Source organism: Alligator mississippiensis, chromosome 10 (assembly GCF_030867095.1).
Source record: "Alligator mississippiensis isolate rAllMis1 chromosome 10, rAllMis1, whole genome shotgun sequence".
In the NCBI taxonomy this organism is placed as follows: domain Eukaryota; kingdom Metazoa; phylum Chordata; order Crocodylia; family Alligatoridae; genus Alligator; species Alligator mississippiensis.
This window is the reverse complement of record NC_081833.1, coordinates 76,048,956-76,068,050: the sequence shown is the minus strand read 5'-3', so window position 1 is coordinate 76,068,050 and position 19,095 is coordinate 76,048,956. Positions and strand designations below refer to the sequence as shown.

Here is a 19,095-nt window from a genome sequence, read left to right as displayed (position 1 = left end):
CCAGGAAATCAGTGTCTATAAAAAGATCATTGACTTCCCAGCGGTTACATAAACTCCAAGCACTGGTGGCGGGGTGGTCCATGCGGAGGCATGCCATCTCAGCCGGACACCTGTCGATGCCCATCTCCCAGCTCCCTCCCCTGGCAGCTACATGCACACATGGAGAGAGGGGGGCAGAAAACCTGGGTCCCCAGCGTGGCTCTGCAGCCCTGGCCCCTCCTAAGCCATCACCCAGTGCCCGGGGCCACAGCTGGGGATGTGGGGTGCTCCCTATCTCCATCAGGGCCTAGCCCTTGTGCCTGCTGCAGCACGGGTCAGGGGCTTCCATGTGCACGCAGCCGGCTCAGGGCCCTGCCTCCTCCCTGTAGCCTCCGTGGGCAGCTGCCATTTGGCAAGTGCCGGGGCCAAACCCGACTGCTCTCAGCAGGCAGCTCCCACCTGGATGTGGCACCTGGCCCTGCTCTTTCCCTGTTGGCACCGAGGCCAAGAGCAGCTCCCGGCATGGCCAGAGCAGACGGGGAGATGGCCCTGTGCTTGGCAGCTCCACATCCCCGTGCGTGGGCCTGATCCTCTCCTGCCTCTATCAGCCCAGGGAGCACCTCGCAGCACCATGCTCCCATCCTGTCCGGTGCGCCAGGCAGGCGGGCTCGCTCCACGGGCCCTTCCTTCATTCCCTCCACCCCAGCGGGTGGTGGCAGGGCCCAGCTGAGCGTCATGTGCCTCTGGGTTCGTGTTGATGCCTCAAACAGGCGAGCCCAGCTGCTGTCCCTAACCCCGCAGCTCCCTGCCTCCCAGCTGGGCATCTCCAGGGGCAGGCAGGGCTGGGTGGAAAATAGGGGGAGCAGCAGCAGGGTATTTTTAGCACCCCCACAACCACCCATTCATCCTGCACCGTGCAGAGCACGCATGCCGCACAGACACATGCCCACGGCTGCGCTTGAAGATGGGGAGAGGATGCCGGATGATGCCCCAGGGTCGAGGCTGCCTCGGCACACACGTGGGGAGCTAAGGGATGGCAGGACAGGCTGCGGGAGCCGGTGCTCTGCTCCCAGCTGCGCCCACTGTGCCTGGCCTCTCTGCTCAGGTGGCAGCTGATCTGCAAGGGAGGGCAGCGCCCTGAGAGCTGCCGCTGCGTGAGCCCACAGCAAGTCGGTGCCATTTCTCCCTCCCCAGCCCTCGCTCTTCCCGACTCCGAGCAGCCCCCCAGCCCCTGCCACATTGCCTGGTTGACAACCCACACAGGTGCCAGCCTTGGTGCAGATGTCATGGCCAGCAGTTTTGAGCAGCTTCCGAGACAAGGGGTGAGGAGCAGCTGTGCTGGCAGCAAGGGGCACAGGGCCACAGCAGGGGAGGGACAGGACACGTTCTTACCACCAAACGCAGCTTTGCCCCTCCATGGCCTCCTGCCCTCTCGAGCAAACAGAAGGAAGGAGGCTTTAGGCATGGGGAGCTGGCAGGGGACCACTCGCAGCTGGGGTGGGGGACAGCTTGTGTAACTGCACTGGGTGACGCAGGAGTCGTGGCAGAGCTGGGTGTGAATGCAGGGGCCGCCCAAAACAAGGGACTGCCAGCAGCCGGGGCGCTGGAGGCCAAGCAGCGCAGTGACGTGCTGCAATAATATTTTTGGCTTTGTGAAAGAGGCCTTTGAGAGCCCGGCTATAAAAAGGCCTCAGTCAACAACTTCAAAGGGCAGAAGCAGCATGGCCAGTTGCCGCGGGGCACAGGCTGGGCTGCAGCGAGACTCACGCCTGAACCCAGCTCTGCCACCACACGAGGGGCTTCACTGGAGCATGCCCCAAAATAGCATGGGGAAAAGGGGTGCAGAGGGGCTGGTGCCAGGGAGTGGAGGTTGGGCAGGCACCACCCGGACAGACTCAGAACTTCAGGGCAGCGAGCTGAGCGCTGGCTCTGGGAAGCAGCAGCCGCCCCCAAGGCCTCATCTCAGTTCACTGAGAATGGAGGAACCCTCAGCTGGGGAAGACGGCACAAGGGCGCAACCAGGCTTCCCCCACCCCCCAACCCCGTCCTCAAACAAGCAGAGGAGGGGCCCTGCGGGTGAGGAGTCGCGGGATTCAGAGGCGCCTGTGCGGCTTGTGGGACTTTATTGCAGCGTGACACAGAGCATGACAGCGAGGGGGGGTAGGGGAGCTGTGGGGATCAGTCCCAATCCCCGTCTCCATCCCCGTCAGGGTTGTCGTCCCTTGGGGGCTCCTGGAACTGGATGTTGGCCAGCATGTCCCGCATGGCTGCCATGAGCCGGTTCACGCCCTGGTTCAGGTCCTGCCCTGCACCGGCCTCTTCATCCCCGTCACGTCTGACCTCCCCCTGCAACACAGCATAGGCGCACGGTGAGAGCAGGGCAAGCTGAGCACCCGGCCCCTGGGAACCTGTGGTGGGGGTTCATAGGCTGCAGCTGCCCCTTGCCCGAGAGCAGGGGAGCCCTTGGGTGGTAGCTCAGCACCCACATACACACCGACCGGCTGCTGCTACACTGAGGGGCTCTACGGCTCAGGGGAGAGAAGCCATGGTCAAACAGTTACAGCCAAGGAGGCCTGTTTCTGGCCCTGGCTGTTGCTTCTCCCCAGGCCTTGCTTTCCCAGGGGCAGGACACAAGAGTAAGGGACCATGATGAATGGTAGAAGCCCTGAGCAGCAGGCGACAGACACTATAGCACCATGCATGACTACAGCAGGGGCCAGGGCAGCAAACCAACTACCACCGTGTGTTCAGTCCGAGCCTGCCAGGACACGGGACAAAGCTCCCTTAGTGGCAAGGGGCATAGCAGAGGGGAGGGGGCACACAAGCCCTCCCCAGCTCCCTGCACCATGACAGCTACTCAGGAAGGGGGAGCTCCAAAATACCCACTGACAGCCCCAGCCAGCAGTGAACACAGCCCCCTGGAAACACAGGAGCCAGCATGTCACGCAGAACACGGACTGGGGAGCATGAGCAGGCGGATACATGCGCACACAGCCCAGGGGCTAACATAGGGCCCAGGCAGCTCTCAGGCCTGCGAGCCAAGCCCTTCTGGATCGCTCACACCATTGAAACCGTGCTCCCCATCCCGAGCAGTGTTGGGGCTGCCCTGTCCATCCATAGAGGGTGTAAACAGGGCCATGGGCTCAGCTGCTAAGTCCTGGTCCTGCTGCAGCCCAGTGGGTCAGCATGTGCATTGGCACACCCACATGACTCGGGGGGTGTCAATCTTGCAGCTTCTGTGGGGACCAGACGTCGGCTGCGTTCCACCAACCCGTGACTCTGGGGACAACCTGGGGCAGAGCCCGCAAGCCCTTGAATTATCCCAGAACTGAGCAGGGAGAAGCATCACTACTGCTTTTGCAGAGTCAGTTAAGCGCCGCGAGGCTCCATGTGGATGCGGGCAAACGCCTTCGATGACAGGTGAGGCTGGGGTCCCTGCCCAAGTAAGAGCCTTGCCTAGTGCAGCCTGAGGATACCCAACTGACCTACCCTCGTGGGAGCACATAGCTGTGGACAGGCACAAGAGGCCCCATGCAGTAAGTGGGCGTGAGGCTGGATGTGCCCACACAGGCACACTTGCACCCGGTGCCAAAGCTTACCTGCAAGTTAAAGTTTGGCAAGAGCGATCGGAAGAAGAGAGATAAAGTGCTTTCGCTGGATGGTTGATTTGTCCTGAAAGAGAACACCCAGAAGACCCCGCTGAGTAAAGCCCACGTGGTTTCGTCAGACCCCCTTGCACCTACCCTACCTTTGGCACCACGGGTCTATGAGGGGCCGACCCTGCCCACTCCTTCTACCACCTAGCAACACAAAGCTGCCCACGAGCCCGCGGTGCCACCTGGATGCTGGGTTTCCCCGAAGCCAAGGGCAGCAACCTGCTTCCTCCTGGGCTCTCCTGCCCCTGGACACCCACAGCCTGCTGAGTCCATACATGTAGGGGAAACAGCACCCAGCATGGATGGGCACACAGGACATATGTGCCTTGCAGCTGAGCAGCTAGCTACCCGGTGCGCGCACACACACTTTGCAGCCCCGAATGTGACAATGGGGCAAGATGGGGAGATACCTTTCAGGCCTTGTGTAGGAAACGACAGAGTCCAAGGGAGGCAGCGGGTCAAACCCCATCACGGGCTGCGACGTCACTTCCTGCAGGGACAGAGACACCAGGTCGTGGTGCTGGCAGCATCGTGCCCGGGGGCACGCAGCCTGCAGCAGGGAGCCCCATGGGCACAGCACACTGGGTGCGAGATATGTTGAGCCTCTGGGGCTGCCTCGCAGCTTGGTGGGAGGTCAGAGGGGAGTGCACCCTGCACTGCCCTGGCACAAGAGGTTGCACCAGATGCACCTGGGGGGTTTCCTGCCTTCAGGACACAGCTCTGGTGCCTGGGAAGTCCTCAGCCCAGCCCCTCCCCTGCCCCTGTGCTGGAGCACTCTGTGACTCAAGGAAGGGGCTGCTGCTGCCTGGTGTGAGGACGTCTCTCACAGCAGTGAGCCACAGACCCCCGACTGCTTAGGGGCAGGCCGAGATGGACCAGAGGGGGCTGAAGGCAGCTGCTTTGTCAGTCCCCACAGCTTCCCCACTGGGCTTGGCTCAGGCACGCGGAGCACGTGCTCAGGACAGAAGGCACATGACACAGTGTGCAGCCCCACAGGGCCCTCACCAGAGGCAGCGCGGCCGTGGCCTCCTTCAGCTCCGAAAGGATGACGTGGCGGTAGATGTTCCTGGGCGCGCTCTGGTACCGCACTTTCCGCCTATGGGGAGAGAGGCCACAGAGGACACCCTGCGTGAGCTACACCCATAGCTGCGAGGCGTCTTCCTGCCTCCCAGGGGCCACGCCTGCCTCATCCTCTCCCCCAAAAACCCTGGCTCTGGTCAGCATCAGGGTCCCGCGGGGGCTGCCAGCCCCTAGAGGAGGGCACAGAGAGGCTCAGAGATGTCATCAGTGTATGCTGTGCCAGCAGCACCTCTCCTTGAGCTGAATGGATCAGTGGAGCCAGCAGGCCGCAAAGGAGAGCGGAGACCTGGAGACGGCCCCTGCACATCCCTCCCCACATCCCCTAGAGCAGACAGTCAAGCTCCATTTTTAACCCCCAGCCCAAGCTGTGCCACCCTGGCCACCACAGCATCTTCCCAGCTGCACTGTCAGGACATATGCATAGCAATGCACACCTGTGCCCAGGGCAGCAGGGAAGACCCCGAGTCAGGGCTGACACTGCTGTGTCACCGGGATGTCCCTCCCCACACTGCCACGCTCACTTCCGCTCGGACTCCTCCACGGCGGGGTCGTTGGCCTCCACCAAGCGCAGCACCTCGTGGACACTGGTTTCCAGCCAGGACATGACGACCGGGTCCTTCCATAGCGCGTGTGTCCTTGCCACGTACAGGCACACCAGCTGGTTCAGGGCAGGTGGCTGGCTGAAGAACATGGAGGCTGTAGCACAGCATGGGCCCTGCCTGCATGCCTGCCAACCCCTCCAAGGGAACTGTGACCTTGCGGTCACCACCTGCACCCCATCTCCAGGTCGTCTGGCCTCGGATCTGAGAATCCAGCAGGGCCCTTCCCTGGGATAACTGGCTCCAGCCTTCCCAGTCTCAGGGCCGAGAAACCCCAAGGCCTTGCCGAGGTGAACAGGGAGGCAGAGTGCCCAGGGCACATGGCAGGCTAGGCCTTGCGCCAAAGAGCTCACCAGCTGTGGGACAAACCTCTGCCCAGCCCAGTGGCACGAGAGCTCTCCCATGCAGCATGTGTGGCCCCCCACTCCCTCCCCTGCCAGGAAACAGCAGTCACTCCCCTCCATGCAAATAGGAGCACAAAAGCTATCAAGTGAGCTAAGCAGCCTGGCAGAGACCCCACTTCTCAAGGCCCTTACCTTATTTGTGCGGTGGGTCCGAAGAAGGCATGCGAGGCCACACGGGCATCTGGCTGCACGCTGCAGCGATCCAGCAATGGCATCAGAACTGTGGGAGAGAAAGCACAGAGCAACCCCGTGCCCCAGGGCACTGCTGTCAGTGCCAGTCACCAGGCTCCCCAGAGACCCCTGGCCTGGGAAAAAGCCCCACCCAACCCATGCTGGCTCTGCTATGGCCAAAGCAGATGGCAGGAGCAGGCCCAAGCTGTTTTCAAAGGAATAAGGTGCCAGCTCAGGCCATTAGCAGCTCCGGCCTTGGCGTGGGAACAAAGGGCTCATTCTAGCCACTACCACTAGCAGCACAAGGATGGCTTATGGCAAGAGGCTGCGCAGACTGGCCCCCTTTGTTCAGAGCCGGTCATTCTTGCTGATACAGACTAGCTGGTTCTGGCAATCCTCATCCCCTCCTGCCCAGAGGCACTGCATGATTCCTCGTAGGGGCAGGGGCCTCGGCTGGAGGAAGTCGTGAACAAGCAGCTCCAGGTGGCACAGTGGAAGCAGGACAGTGCCTCTGAGGCAGGCGGAGAGCACAAACAGCCAGGCTTGGGGAACCTGCGTTAAACCCTCCTGCCACTCCACAACTGGGACCCGCGCCCTCCCCGGTCTACGCACACAGACCTATAGGCAGGGGAAGGACAGAGAGAGCTGGGACAGAAGCAGCAGATAGCTGTCTTCCCACAGGCCTGAGGGGCCTGGGATCTGTGGCTCCACCACCACATCAGGTGGAAAGGGGGCACTGGGAGCACCAACCCACACACACTAAGAGCCTTGTTCGGCAGTTCAAGTCCCCATCAGCCTCCCTGCTTTGACCTGTGGGACCAAGTCCACGCTCACTTCTCTCTGGTAGCAAAGGCAGGGCCCACCTGTGCCACTCTGTGGATGCCAAGCATGGCCCTTGGATGACTACCAATCCTGGACTCGGTGACACAGGAGGGGACGAGAAGCCACCCAGGGATGCCTGCTGCCAACTCACCGCTAGGAAACATGATGAGGGCGTGCTGGATGAGCTGGGCTGCCCTCTCGCGTGCCAGGCCCCGCTCTGGGTCCGGGAGCTCCTCCTGCTGGCTCTGCAGGAAGTATGCCAGTGGCACTGAGAAGGCGAAGTTCGGGAGCTGGGACAGGTTCCGGTGACTCTGGGGGGTGGGGAAGAGAGTCTCAATGTGACCTTGGAGGGGCTGGGTGGCCCCGCAAGGTAGCACCATGCTATGCCGCCTTCAGGGTACTCCTCAGGCCCCGTTTTGTGCCTCAGTTTCCCCACAGCCTTGCAGAGCAAGCAATGTGATGCATGCATGATCGCTTTGGTCAGGCTCAGAGCTTGGGTTTAAGGATTCCTCATGCCCCAGCTGCAGTGGTTCACGCAGGCCCCTCAGAGCCCACAAGCCAGACCCACAAAGGGTTAACCCCACCCTGTTCGGTTGTCAGAGCAGGGCACGTTGTCAGAGCAGGGCACGGGCAGCGCTTGAAGCCTGGTGCAGAGGAGGGCTGCAAGAGACTACCCCGCTGCCTTTCTGTCAATAGGAGGGAGGGTCTGGGCCCTCCTGCTGCCCAGCACGGTTGCCCCTGCAGCTCCCAGAGCCCCCAAAACTGCTCCTGGCCAGCCCTTTCCTCCCTCCTGCTGACAGCTCACCTCCCACTCCTGGAAGACGCGGGTCAGGAAAGTGTATTCCCGAGCTCGGAGTGACAGGAAATCGATGATAAGCAGTGAGCACAGCGGGTCGTTCTCTGGGTCAAGGCTTTGGAGAGGGGAGGTCAGGAGGGAACAAACCAGGACAGCATTAAGACGGTTTGTGGCAGCTGCACGCACCTTGGCACCAAACAGGATGCCCTGCCTCAGAGTTTCCGTTGGGCCCCAAACCGGTCATGGTTCAAGAGATGGAGCCGGAGGGGGAAAGCACCATCTCAGGGCCAGGGAAGTTGTGGAAACTCCTTCAGGAGTCTGGAGAAGCACTGGACTGGGCTGTTTTGGTAACAGCCTCCCCCTCAGGGGCTGGCCCAGATGACCTGAGGTCCCTGGGAACCCTATGAGTTTATGATCTCCACTTGGCAGGAGGGTCACAGCTAGCAGCATCCCTGTGTCTAGGATGGGAGAGGAAGGTACCCTGAAGCACTGCATCAGGCAGGGGCAGAATAAATGCACAAGCCAGGAGTTGGCAGGGGGGAAATGGGACGGCAGGGCCTGGCGTTTCCCCAAAGAGGGAGAGTGCAGCTCTCTTTAGTGAGGTGCAAACTCTCTCGGGCAGCTCCCAGGCTGAATCCTGCTCATCCAGGGAATCCTACAGCCTGCACGGTGTGTGATCAAACTAGGGTTCTCCAAGGCCCCCACAACCCAGGTATCCTCGTCAAGTGCAGGACCTGTCCCAAGGACCCTGGAGCTGTCAGAGGAATAACAGCACAGCAGAAACACCTCCCAACTCTCCTCCTTCCACCCTGGTCAGCCAGACAGACCCACAGTTCAGCAGGAGAAGAGAAGATGGCCCAGGCTTATGCCAGGGGGACTCTGTGGGCTGCTCAAAGTCCCCTTCCAAAGATTGCTGCTTTCTCTAGCACAGCAGAGGTAGGAGATTCCCCTGCCTGTGCCAAGCCCAGTGAGATGTGACACAAGGGCACTGTTCAGAGCACATCCCTCTGGGGAATCAGAGCTCCAAGTGGCAGCAACACAGACCCACCGCACACTCCCCCCAGCATGGGCAGGCCCAGCCCCAGGCCCAGGTACCAACCTAAGGAGAAGCTTGCAGAACTCCAGCGCCGTGCGGAGACAGCCTCGCTTTTCCAGAAACATCATGTGCTTGAAGAGAGCCAGGTAAAACGCTCTGCAAGGAGGGGAGCGGCCTCAAAACCATCCAGGTGAGGACTAACACCCCCCTCCCCACCTGAGGATGGGACCTCATTGCTAGCTTGGACACTGCTCTCTGGGACACTGATGGGAGATCTCAGATGGTGGGCAGGCAGCCATCACACACACTCATCTGCATGCTGGCCAGAGGCTTTCCAGGCAAGGGTACGGGCTGCGAGGTCCCAGCACTTCATCTCCCACCCAACTCCCTGCTTTTTATTGAACAGGATGAGCTGTAGATCTTAACAATGCAGTTCATCCTCAACTCAGACCCCTGGGGCCTGCTCAGTCTGTAGCAGATACGGAGCTGGGGCCTGGGACCCGGGAGACAAGAGAGAAATCACAGAACCACAGAGAAGTGGGGCTGGAAGGGACTTCCAGAGGTGATTTAGTCCAACCCTTCCCTGAGGCAAGATCAGCCCCGTCCAAACAATCCTAAACAAATCCTTTGTCTAATCTCTCAGTAAAACTACAATCACCCCCACACCTGCTCCAGGTAAAGCAGGGGGAGAAACACGGCAGCCAATGTCCCGTTTCTATAATAGGTTGTCAATATATGCTCAAGAGAGCCCTGGCAAAGGCCATGTCCCCACTACAGAGGAAGGCAACCCCCCTCATCTGTATCAATCTGACCATGGGGTAAAATTCCTTCCTGACCCCAAATCTGGCATTCGTCTGACCTTGAGCAGAGGGACAAGACCCTCCAGGCTGACTCCCAGTAGAAGCACTGGTACAGCCCAGTCCTCATCCCCAGACTGGGTTGCAGTGACTGAGTGTTGCATGGGCGCATTCTGAAGGCTTAGGGCTGTGACAACACAGCGCCTGCCAGGCAGGGGCCTTCCCAGCGTGCACAGCCGGGGTGGAGCCACACACCCCAATATGCATTCAATAGGCCATGCAAAAGAACTGGTCATGAAGCCAGCGCTGGGCTAATGGACAAACCCAAGGTACAGGGGGGAGGCAGCGTCTGCAGTATCTACCACTGGCTAGAGTGATTCTATAGCTAATGCCCATGCCAGGGTCAGCCGTATGCTGACATGGACACGTAGCGTGAAAGACCACGAGATGAACGGGGAGGAGTGCGAGCTGGCCCACCTGTTCTCTGGCCGCCGGTAGTCAAGTCTGCAGGCTCCACTGGTGAGGCTGAACACGGGGTGGAACACGCACTCCAGGCTGTAGAGCGCCCTCTCTGCGAGCAACACATGGGCCCTCAGCAGGCCATTTACCAAGCACAGCACCCCGCAGCAATGCCACCACAGCCAAACCCCAAGACTCAACCCACTGACAGCTGCTTGGAGCCCGGGGGATGTGGAACAGGCTGGTGTCGCTTCCTGGCGAGGAGTTCAGCCGTGGCAACAGCTTGCTCCCTCAGGGGCCATCTCAGCAGAGGCCACAGATGCCAGTTACCCCTGGGGCAGGGCTTGGGGACCAAGGACTGTCTCTACTGTTCTGGGATGAAGGACTGAGGAGCCAGGGCCTTTGGTCATATCATGCGCTGTGGCTGTGAGCACTCACACTCTTCTGTAGGACAGCCAGGCCAGGGGCTCTGAGCACTGCCTGCCTGGGGTCTCAGCACCAAAGATGCAGAGACCAGCATCACTCAGCAGCTCCCTGTGACTGCAGGGGCATCCCACAGTGCCACTGGCCTTGGCCTGGGTGTAACAGTGCTGCTTAAAAAGTAGCTGACGCTTCCTAGATCTAAGCCTGCACCACCACAGGTGCTGCTCTGATCCCTGCCCCACAGCTGGCATGCCCAAACACTGGGACTGCCCAGCATCAGTGGGGCGACCTGGCAGCTCCAGCCATAATGCTCAGAGCACGTTAGTCCATGCCCTGCCCCCTTACCAATGAGGTCTCGGGCCATCTCCTGATCCTCCTGCATCCGGCACACGTCACTGAGCTGCAGCAGTGAGTCCACATGGTATGGGTTCATCTGGAGCAAGAGCTGTGGGAAAAGCCGGGGGCGGGAAATAAGCATTCACACAAAGTACCCCTCCCCACATACACCCCCGCAGAAGTCAAGGGCAGGCTGGCTGCAGGAAGGCAAGGGCTGTATGCAGGGAGTCTGTATGGCCGGGAGAGCAAGGGAAAGGGGTGCTGGAAATTGACCCCAATGGGGTGCCAGCTGGGCTCATTCAGCAGCACTGTCACTTCCAGGCCTGAAAGTAACAGGATCTCGCCCCTGGCCATCACAGCCCTCTTGCATGAGATACGAGACCACATCAGGGCCAAGGCTCTGGCTTGTTACACCAAGGCCAAGCACCACATGCTCTCACCACCTTGGTCTGATGAACAAGTTGGCATGACAACAAACTCAGGGTGACCACAGATGTGACCAGAGGGCAGGGAAATGAAAGTAAAAGGACGCTGGACAAGAGTCCTTTTAAAAACTCCCTCAAGTGCATCTATTTGTGCTTGGTTGAGGCAGAGGAAGATCGGGTTCAGAGCTTCAACACGCTGCATTTGGGCACAGAGCAACATAGCTGCCAGCCTGCCCTTCTGTCCTACAAACGTTGTTATCCAGTCTAACAAGCTTGGACACGCTCAGCAAGACTTCAACGCAGGCACTGTTCTCCCCACATACCAGGAAGAGCAAACGCGCGCATCTTCCATGCAGCAGGTTATAAATAGCGCAGCTGTTAAACCCTGCATTTAAAAGTCGTTTTATGTAGTATTTTGCCTTTCCCAGCTGAAGAGGGAGGACAATGAGGCTTTGTTTGCTGGCTGGGAGGTCTGTTCTCTATGGAAGTCCCTAACTTGGGAGGAATGTCCTGCAGAGCCATTCAAGCTCTGCCTCACACTAGCATGGCACCCAGCCCTGGCTTCACCTGCACGAGATGGACCCACTGGCTCTCTACACAACTGACCAGGAAATGCTGCATGCAGCAGAGACCCAAAGAGGGGGTCTTTCACTTTGATCTAGCAGAAGGCCCGTGGGAGTCTACTGCTCTGAGCAAGATGGCCATGGTGCCCAGGCCCCTCATCACAAGCTCACCACCTTGTACCAGGCAAGGGGGCTGCCAGCTGCCTGACGGACCTACCACAATGTTGTTTGGGTCCATGGACTCCACAGCGTCTAGGAACTTGAACTGCACTTGCTGGTACTCACGATGGTGCTCAAAGGTAAAGTACTGCACTCCCCGCCGTGTCTCCAGAAGCTGCATGCCAATACCTGGGAGGAGAGTGCAAAGGGCTAGTGCTCCCTTGGGGAAATGGAGACAGCCACCACCAGCAGGTACAGACAAGCCAAGAAGCTCCAATCTCCTCTCTGCCCCAAAGCTGGATGCACTTAGGGTTGAGGGACCCTGTGCATGCTGCTAAGTCCATGAGCCACCCTCCCAAGGATCCTAGGAGAGTTCAAAGATGAATACTTCCTGTGCCCACACCTCCCCAAAGCCCCAAGTCTGCCCCCAATCCCTCTCCAAACATGCTACCCAAGGGCAAAACCCTTCTGGGACCGGGGACACCCAATGCCTGTGAGCTTTGAAAAAAATGAAAGTCACACAAAGCTGCAGCCTGGTGCTGGCAATGTTGCTTCTGTCTGAGCAAGGCAGAGGCAGGGCACCATGCCAGGGGCTGACACCGCCAGGGTAAGCTGAGGCCTGGTGGCTGATAAGAGCCATGGCAGCCTTTGCAGGCTGACCAGGCCCTGGCCACAGCTGAGCAGCGGAACCAGGAAGCGCAGGCTCACAACAGGCTGGAGAGAAGGCCATAGCGGAGGTCTCACCTGTCCTGCTGTAGCGTGGCCAGGTGTTCTTGGGAGCCGTCAGCCATGTGCTGCGGACATACTGGCGCTGCCTCTGCCGTGGCCTGTGGAAACCAACACCTAGGTCATCCCTTCTATGTACTTCATGGATCGTATCAGCGGGATGCAGGATGGGACCAGAGAAAGCATAGCGAAGGGAAGCTAAGGGACCGTCTCCAGCGTATGGCAATCACTGCCATCGCTTCCTCTGACTAGCCACACCTAAATGGATTCAACCTCTCCAGCACCCTGGCCTGCCCAGGGCTTCTTGGGAATACCACCTGTGGGCCTGTACCACCCTATCCCTACTTCCCCCGGGTAGGATGCAAGTCCCACACCACACATCCCATTGAGATTTCACCCAAGCAACAACGAAGCCCCTCTTCACCAGACAGGGCTTTGCAAAGGCCCAAGTCCATAATGGGAGGAAGGCTTATGAAGCAAAAGCAACTGGCAGAGGAAGTGTAGAGAGTCTGGACACAGCCTGGGTTTCTCACACACATCTAGGGATGCAACTTTCCTCTTAAGTCAGTGCCTCCACCCTGAAGAGGCCTCTTCAATAAGTCAGGAAGGGCTAACCATGTCTGTAAGCACCCTTCTAGGACCCACCAGGCACCCTGGGGAAGAGCAGCACTGGCAGCTCAGCCTGGGACACCAAAGACAGGGAAGAACGTGCGTCATGTGTGAGGTTTTTATTATTATTATTATTTTTATTTTTTTTAAGCCTTCCTCCAAGGCACTGGGTGCTGGCTGCAGTCCAGGCTGGGGATGGGGACTGGGTTGTGCCAATACTCCTGCTGGAACTCAACCCTGGAGGGTCCTGGTTACAGGGTCTTGTCCCTCTGCTCAGGGTCAGATGGACGGAGCACTGGGGTCAGGAAGGGATTTTACCAATGGCCAGATTGGTACAGGCTGGGGAGGTAGGGGTAGGGCTTGCCTTCTTCTGTACCAGGGGGTGTGGGCCTCTGCCTGGGGTGTCTCAGTTGAAAACTTGTTATAGAAGCAGTTGGCTGCCATGGTCTCCCTGCTTTACCCATGGCAGGTTTGGGTGTGAAGGTCTTGTGCTTGTAGTTTTGCTCAGAGGTCAGGCAATGGGTTTGTCTGGGCTGGTTTGGACAGGGCTGACTCTGCCTCAGGAAGGGGTTGGACTAAATGCGACTGCTGAAGGTCCCGTCCAACCCCACTGCTCTGCGATTTCTACGAACCGACAATTAGCAGTGCAAGACTGGCCTCACCTCTGCTCACCCAGAACTGCCCGGGCCCCAAAGTATCTCTTCAGCTCATTCTCAGGATTCAAATTTCTGCAAAACCAAAACCCAAGATGAGAAGACTCACCCAGAGTCACTGCAGGCCAGCCTGGGGCCCACCCACCCCCACAATACACAATACCTCTGATGCTTCTGCTTTACATATGGTATCAACTCACCCATAAGGAAAACGATACCCACCCGTGCCTGTAACCACAGTGAGGTTTCACAGCTCATTGCTCAGCCTGCTGTTTGCAAAGACTGAGAGCTGTCTTAAAGGTTTTGCTGGGAGAGAATAATGCTGCTGCCCTCTCCAGGGCAGCTGCTGTCATTAATGCAAGTGCCTGATTCTAGACAAGATCATCAATCAACTGCCACACAGTGGAGCTGCCTGCAAACCAGCTTGGCACATGGGCCACAGCTGAGCTATAAACTCACTATGGCTGTAGACGTGCAACGCTGGACACAGGGATGACACCAGCCCAGGGACAACCCGCTGCACTGCATTCCAGGCAGCTGCAGCTTCGGAGAAAGGGAAGATGTGCTTTGCTGAATGCTCGAGGCTGAGCCATCATGGCTGAAATTCAGGGCCACTGACAGTCTCAGATACAGTCCACTCGAGGCCTCTGCCTAGCAGACCCTTTGCTGGCTTGGGATGAGCATAACCCAGAGCTCTGGGGATGGGATCTCCCTACAGCATTGATGTCCCATGGTCAACAAACAACAGAAGGGCTCCTGGAAAAGCAAGAGGGAGGCAGGGGATGGGGTGCGATACCTATGCTCCACATAGAGCAGTGGCCGGCTGTCTGCTATCACTCCACTCAGCGCCTGGTGCGAGTGCCCCTTGGTCTCCTCGATCTTCTCCAGGAGGCTGTCAATATCCTCCAGGTCATCGTCTTCCTTAGGGCACAAGCGAGGCATTGCCCTTGTTAAAGCACTGCATCAGCCCCACGTACCCTGCCCCTGTTGGCACATCAGGGCCTTGTCCTCTGCTCCTGCTTCTCTCAGCTTCACTCCTTGCTGCTCCACCCGCACCTTCTGCCCTGCCTCTCTGCTCCCACATGCTTCCCCTTTGTACTGAGCTCTCATGCTAGGCTGAGGCCCCTCCCTGATGCCTCGTCACACATGTTCACCATCATTAGCCTAGATGTCTTCTTAAAAGAGTCACTCCAGCCACAGAGCTTGGGGCCAAGCTGACAGCAAGGGGCACTAGGTGTGCCTCTGGCTTGGACACTGTAGATCAGACTAGAAGATCTTGAGGGTCCATTTCTGGCCTCAGCAAAGCAACCTGTAGGTACGAGTGTGGGCATATGAACTCATCATCCAACCTCAACCCACCCTGCTAGTGCCATCGTCCACTTCTACTGGATTCAGGTTAAGCTCTCTGGCATCTCAGTGCAACTGTGAATACTCCTAGCACTACACAACTGTCTGCTAGGGAGCCAGCCTTCAACGCCTACTTGACAGCCTGTCCTCATCCCCAGCAATGCTCACCACAAGGATCCCAGCCAAGCTTGGACCCAAACCTGCAAAAACTGGGGTAAGGGAGGGAGTTGATTTCAGGCACCTATTTGAACCATGCTTTAATTTACACTTACGCTATTTGCCTAATTGGTACAACTCAGTACTTCTTCTTAACCAAGAGGATATACTGTCTCTAGACATGCTCCTATTTATGCAGCTCTACCTCTATTCAGATTCTTGCAGTTTTGCACTTTTACATAAGAAAAGCAGCATTCAGCCATTTCTAATTCAAAAGGTAACACTTCATGATCTACTTCAACTTGCACTTGGAATCCAACGAGAAATGCACAACTGTCTTCTAAACACGTTATAATTAGCTAAAAGTGACAGCCTTAAGTTGTTTTATCCACAATACAAACTTTTCAATAAGATTTAAGGCGCACAAAGGAAGGATGATCTTGCCTTAGTGAGCTAACCAAATTCTTTCTGGTTACCATGACCTTCAATATCTCACAACGAGCTGTCTTGGATAGGAAAGAAAAACGAACTGTCCTGCTCTGTCTCTGGTTTCTCTGAGTCTTGAACAAGCCAGTCTCCAAGCCAAACCAGCTGATGAGTCTGAGAAGAAAGCATTCCCTCTGCACCTGCCAAAGAGGCCACAAACAGAAGCTGGTTTGAACTACAGCAAACTTGGGTTGTGTGTGGTTGAATGGTCTGTTTTTTAAGGCTTTGACAGCAGGAATGCTTTGGTCGAACGATACCCGATCTTGTCTGTATCGCTGTTTCTGCATGCAGCGATTGGGTGGATGAGGTTCCTGACTCAGCAAAAAGCAGAGAAAAGCCTGGCAACTTCCTTGGAAGGAGACTGCTTAGCCAGACTGAGACTCTCACCACCCCCTGCACAGGCAGGGCACTGCAGTCCCATGTACACACACTCTGGGACAGCATTCGCTACCCCCATGCCTGGCACCAGCTACTGCTCTTGGCCACACTTTTGCTGTTATGGTCACCCGGGCAGTAGCCCAGCAGGAGTGAAGTGTGTTGCTAGGCAGGGGAAGGCACCCGGGAGAGAGCACCAGTGCGGCTCTCAGGCCCTCGCTGTCAGTGCTTGGAGCACTAACAGCTACAAACTGCTGCATCTGGCACAGTGTAGCAGAAAGGGGCACTTGGGTTGGGTCAGGGAGGACGTGGGAATGGGTAAAGGGAGGGCAAAATCCCAGAGAATTCCACCCCGAGACAAGATGGAAAGAGGCACTGGTCTGAAGGCTCCAGCATCAGTCAGCTGTTGCTGGGCTGGTCGAATCCCAACAGCTGAACTCAGAGACTGTCGAATAGGAGCTACGCTCTCCACATAAGAGAAGTATAGAGGAAGCCCTTTTTGTACGGAGACCCAGAACACTGCACAGATTAGGGGGAACCACGGGGCAGGGAGGGAGGGCAGGAGGGGTGCTAGCCCCTGAGAACTTGATGCCAATGTACCAGAGTTTCACTGACGGGAGTCCTCTTGTTTTTCCGTTTCTTCTTTTTCTTCCGTGCCTTGTTATTTGAGTTGGGCTAGGAGAGAAGCAGAACAGGTGACATGTCAGTTAGCGCACAGCAATGCAGTCCTGGGGGGATGCTGCAGGGGAGAAGATGGCATCACTAAAGAGGAGACCAACTGTCACGGACTCAGTCCAGGAGAAAGCCTTTCTGCTTCGTCTCCAACACGTGACAACAACGTAACGGGAAGACTGTGACCACGGCACAGCAAAGCAACTCTATCATTCCCAAACCAAGGGGGTTAAGATGAACCTCAGATACTCTCATATCAGTGCCTGGGGCAGATTATCTAGCACAAGAGATTCTGGGGATTCTCTCTCGAGCCTCAGAGATGGCTGCTTCCATTTATTCTCTCCTATGTGCTGAGCAATGCCCCCCAAAAAATCACCCATCACCACAGACACGCAGCGCCCAGAAAGCACCTCATGCTCATTCTCCACAGACAACTACAGCAGATGGTGCTACCCGGCCTCATCCCACAGGCAGGCCAGTGCGCTGCTATCTATGCCGCCTCCTCCACACCAGGCTAACGACGTACTGCCAGGAGCCCCGAGGAGTCCACGCAGATATTACCTCCAAAGAGCACGCTCCAGAACCAGGTCTCCAAGAGGAGAGCCTGCAATCCAGAACGCACCCACGTATCTGCCCTTTTCCTCAGTGCCGTGCACAGAAGGGCTTCTGTCCTCTGCCATCACCTAAGGCCAAGCTGCAAGAGGGGCATTTACAAGAAAAGAAAGCTCCCAGGTCACTATTGCCAGGGAACACCATGCACTTCTCCACGTATTTATCTCCACAGCAAATGCTTTGGTGCATTTTATCAAGCCAAAGTCAGCCCCTGTGAGCAGCCCAAGAGCTACATAGTTGAGGCCTACCACAAAGGGAAATCATTTCTATTTCCAGACACCTGGGCTTCCTGGCTTTCGGCCGTTTTGCATGAACTCGACAGAGGGCTGCCAACAGCAGCACAGCCACTTACCTCTGGGAACTTCCCCCTTCTGCTTTAAGCTGCGTGGCAACATCACTAGGCGTCACACTGACCTCCCCACACCCCAGCCCCGGTCTGGTCCGAGAGCACGCCCCATCGAGCTGGGCTCCACGGCAACTTGGGGACGCGAGCGGACAGAAATCAGACTCTTCCCTTCCTCTGCTGGCCAGGGCAGGGTGAGGACAAGCGCGCAGGACAGCTCCGCAGGCAGGGGGGCAGCACGGATAGGGAGCGTTATATCAACCGGTGCTTGCTGCGTGTCCTGTATCCTGCATGTAGCTTTACACCCCTTCTGCCTCAGGGGCACGTGTTCCACCCCCAGGGCTGCCCGAGGGAAAGGACTGTGCTTCTGCAGCTAGAAGACAGGCCGCGCCCTGCGAGGTACCTGCGGCTTCGCCGTGCCGTGGTCCTGGTGCGCCGGGGCTCCTCCATCTCTGCGCCCGTCGCTCTCTGCCTCTTCGGCGTTGCCGGCAGCGCCGTGCCCTTTCAGTCTGGAGCCTGCCGCCTCCTCCGGGGCGGGCGGCTCCTCCTCCGACTCTTCCTCATTGTTGATCTGTGCACCACGCGGGTCAGGCCGGACCCCGGCTATCCCAGCAGCTCAGCACCGGCTGCATCTCACCCCCCCACGGAGCCGGGGCGGAAAGCACCACGTGGCAGGGGGCTGCACGAGCTGCCCAAGAGGGCCTGGGGGGCAGGGCCCAGCCAGTGCTGCGCGGGCTGGCCAGGGCACGGAGGGGCCGGGCCACCCACAACCACCCCAGCCGGGCCGTGCTCCCGCGCCGACCCCACCCGCAGCCCCCCACGGCTCCCAGGCCCGGCCGGCCCCCGTCTGACCCCGGCCTGGCTCAGCGCCCTGCACCTCAGCCCAGCCCAGTCGAGCCCAGTCTCCCCATCCACTCACCAGCTCGTAGAGGTTGCCGACCCCCCGGCGCGGTCCGCTCCCGCCACCGCCGCCGCCGCCGCCGCCTGGTTCCGGTTCCGGTTCCGGCTCCAGGGGCTCCTGGCCCCGCTGCTCCCCCCGCAGCCGCCGCAGCGCTCGCCTCGACATAGGGCCCCCAGCCACCGCACGCACTGCGCCTGCGCGCCTAACGTCACTGGGGCGCGCCGCCGGCCGGCGCCGCCTGCGCACGCGCCCTGCTCGATGCCGCCACTTACTTCGCGCCTCCCCCCGCGCCACATAAGTCCCTCCCTCCCACGTGTTTTCCGAGGTGCGAGGACCCCGTCTCTGGGGCCCTGGCGGGAAAGCACGGCCATGGGTCATTGCCCCAGCAGTCCCTGCATGCACAGGGGCCAGCTTGGCCCGGGTGCTCCCTGCATCCCCTTCGTTCCCACCTCAGAGCTCGCTGTGCTCCGGAGACGTTTCCCAGAGGGGCCCATCCGGTCTGCGGAGGCA

General features: G+C 58.5%; 1 protein-coding gene across 1 annotated transcript; it reads right to left on the bottom strand.

Moving 5' to 3' along the window:
• Positions 1–2,085: 2,085 nt before the first annotated feature.
• On the bottom strand, positions 2,086–18,771 carry TCF25 (transcription factor 25). Its single transcript, XM_059713996.1, has 18 exons — positions 18,604–18,771; positions 18,088–18,255; positions 16,658–16,732; positions 14,490–14,614; positions 13,703–13,768; positions 12,450–12,532; positions 11,764–11,894; positions 10,568–10,667; positions 9,818–9,911; positions 8,607–8,699; positions 7,517–7,622; positions 6,863–7,022; positions 5,851–5,938; positions 5,237–5,395; positions 4,641–4,731; positions 4,046–4,125; positions 3,579–3,651; positions 2,086–2,325 (listed from the first exon to the last, which is right to left on the bottom strand). Exons 1-18 carry the CDS (start codon positions 18,748–18,750, stop codon positions 2,158–2,160), a joined length of 2,007 nt encoding a protein of 668 aa, XP_059569979.1. The 5' UTR covers positions 18,751–18,771; the 3' UTR covers positions 2,086–2,157.
• Positions 18,772–19,095: the final 324 nt, after the last annotated feature.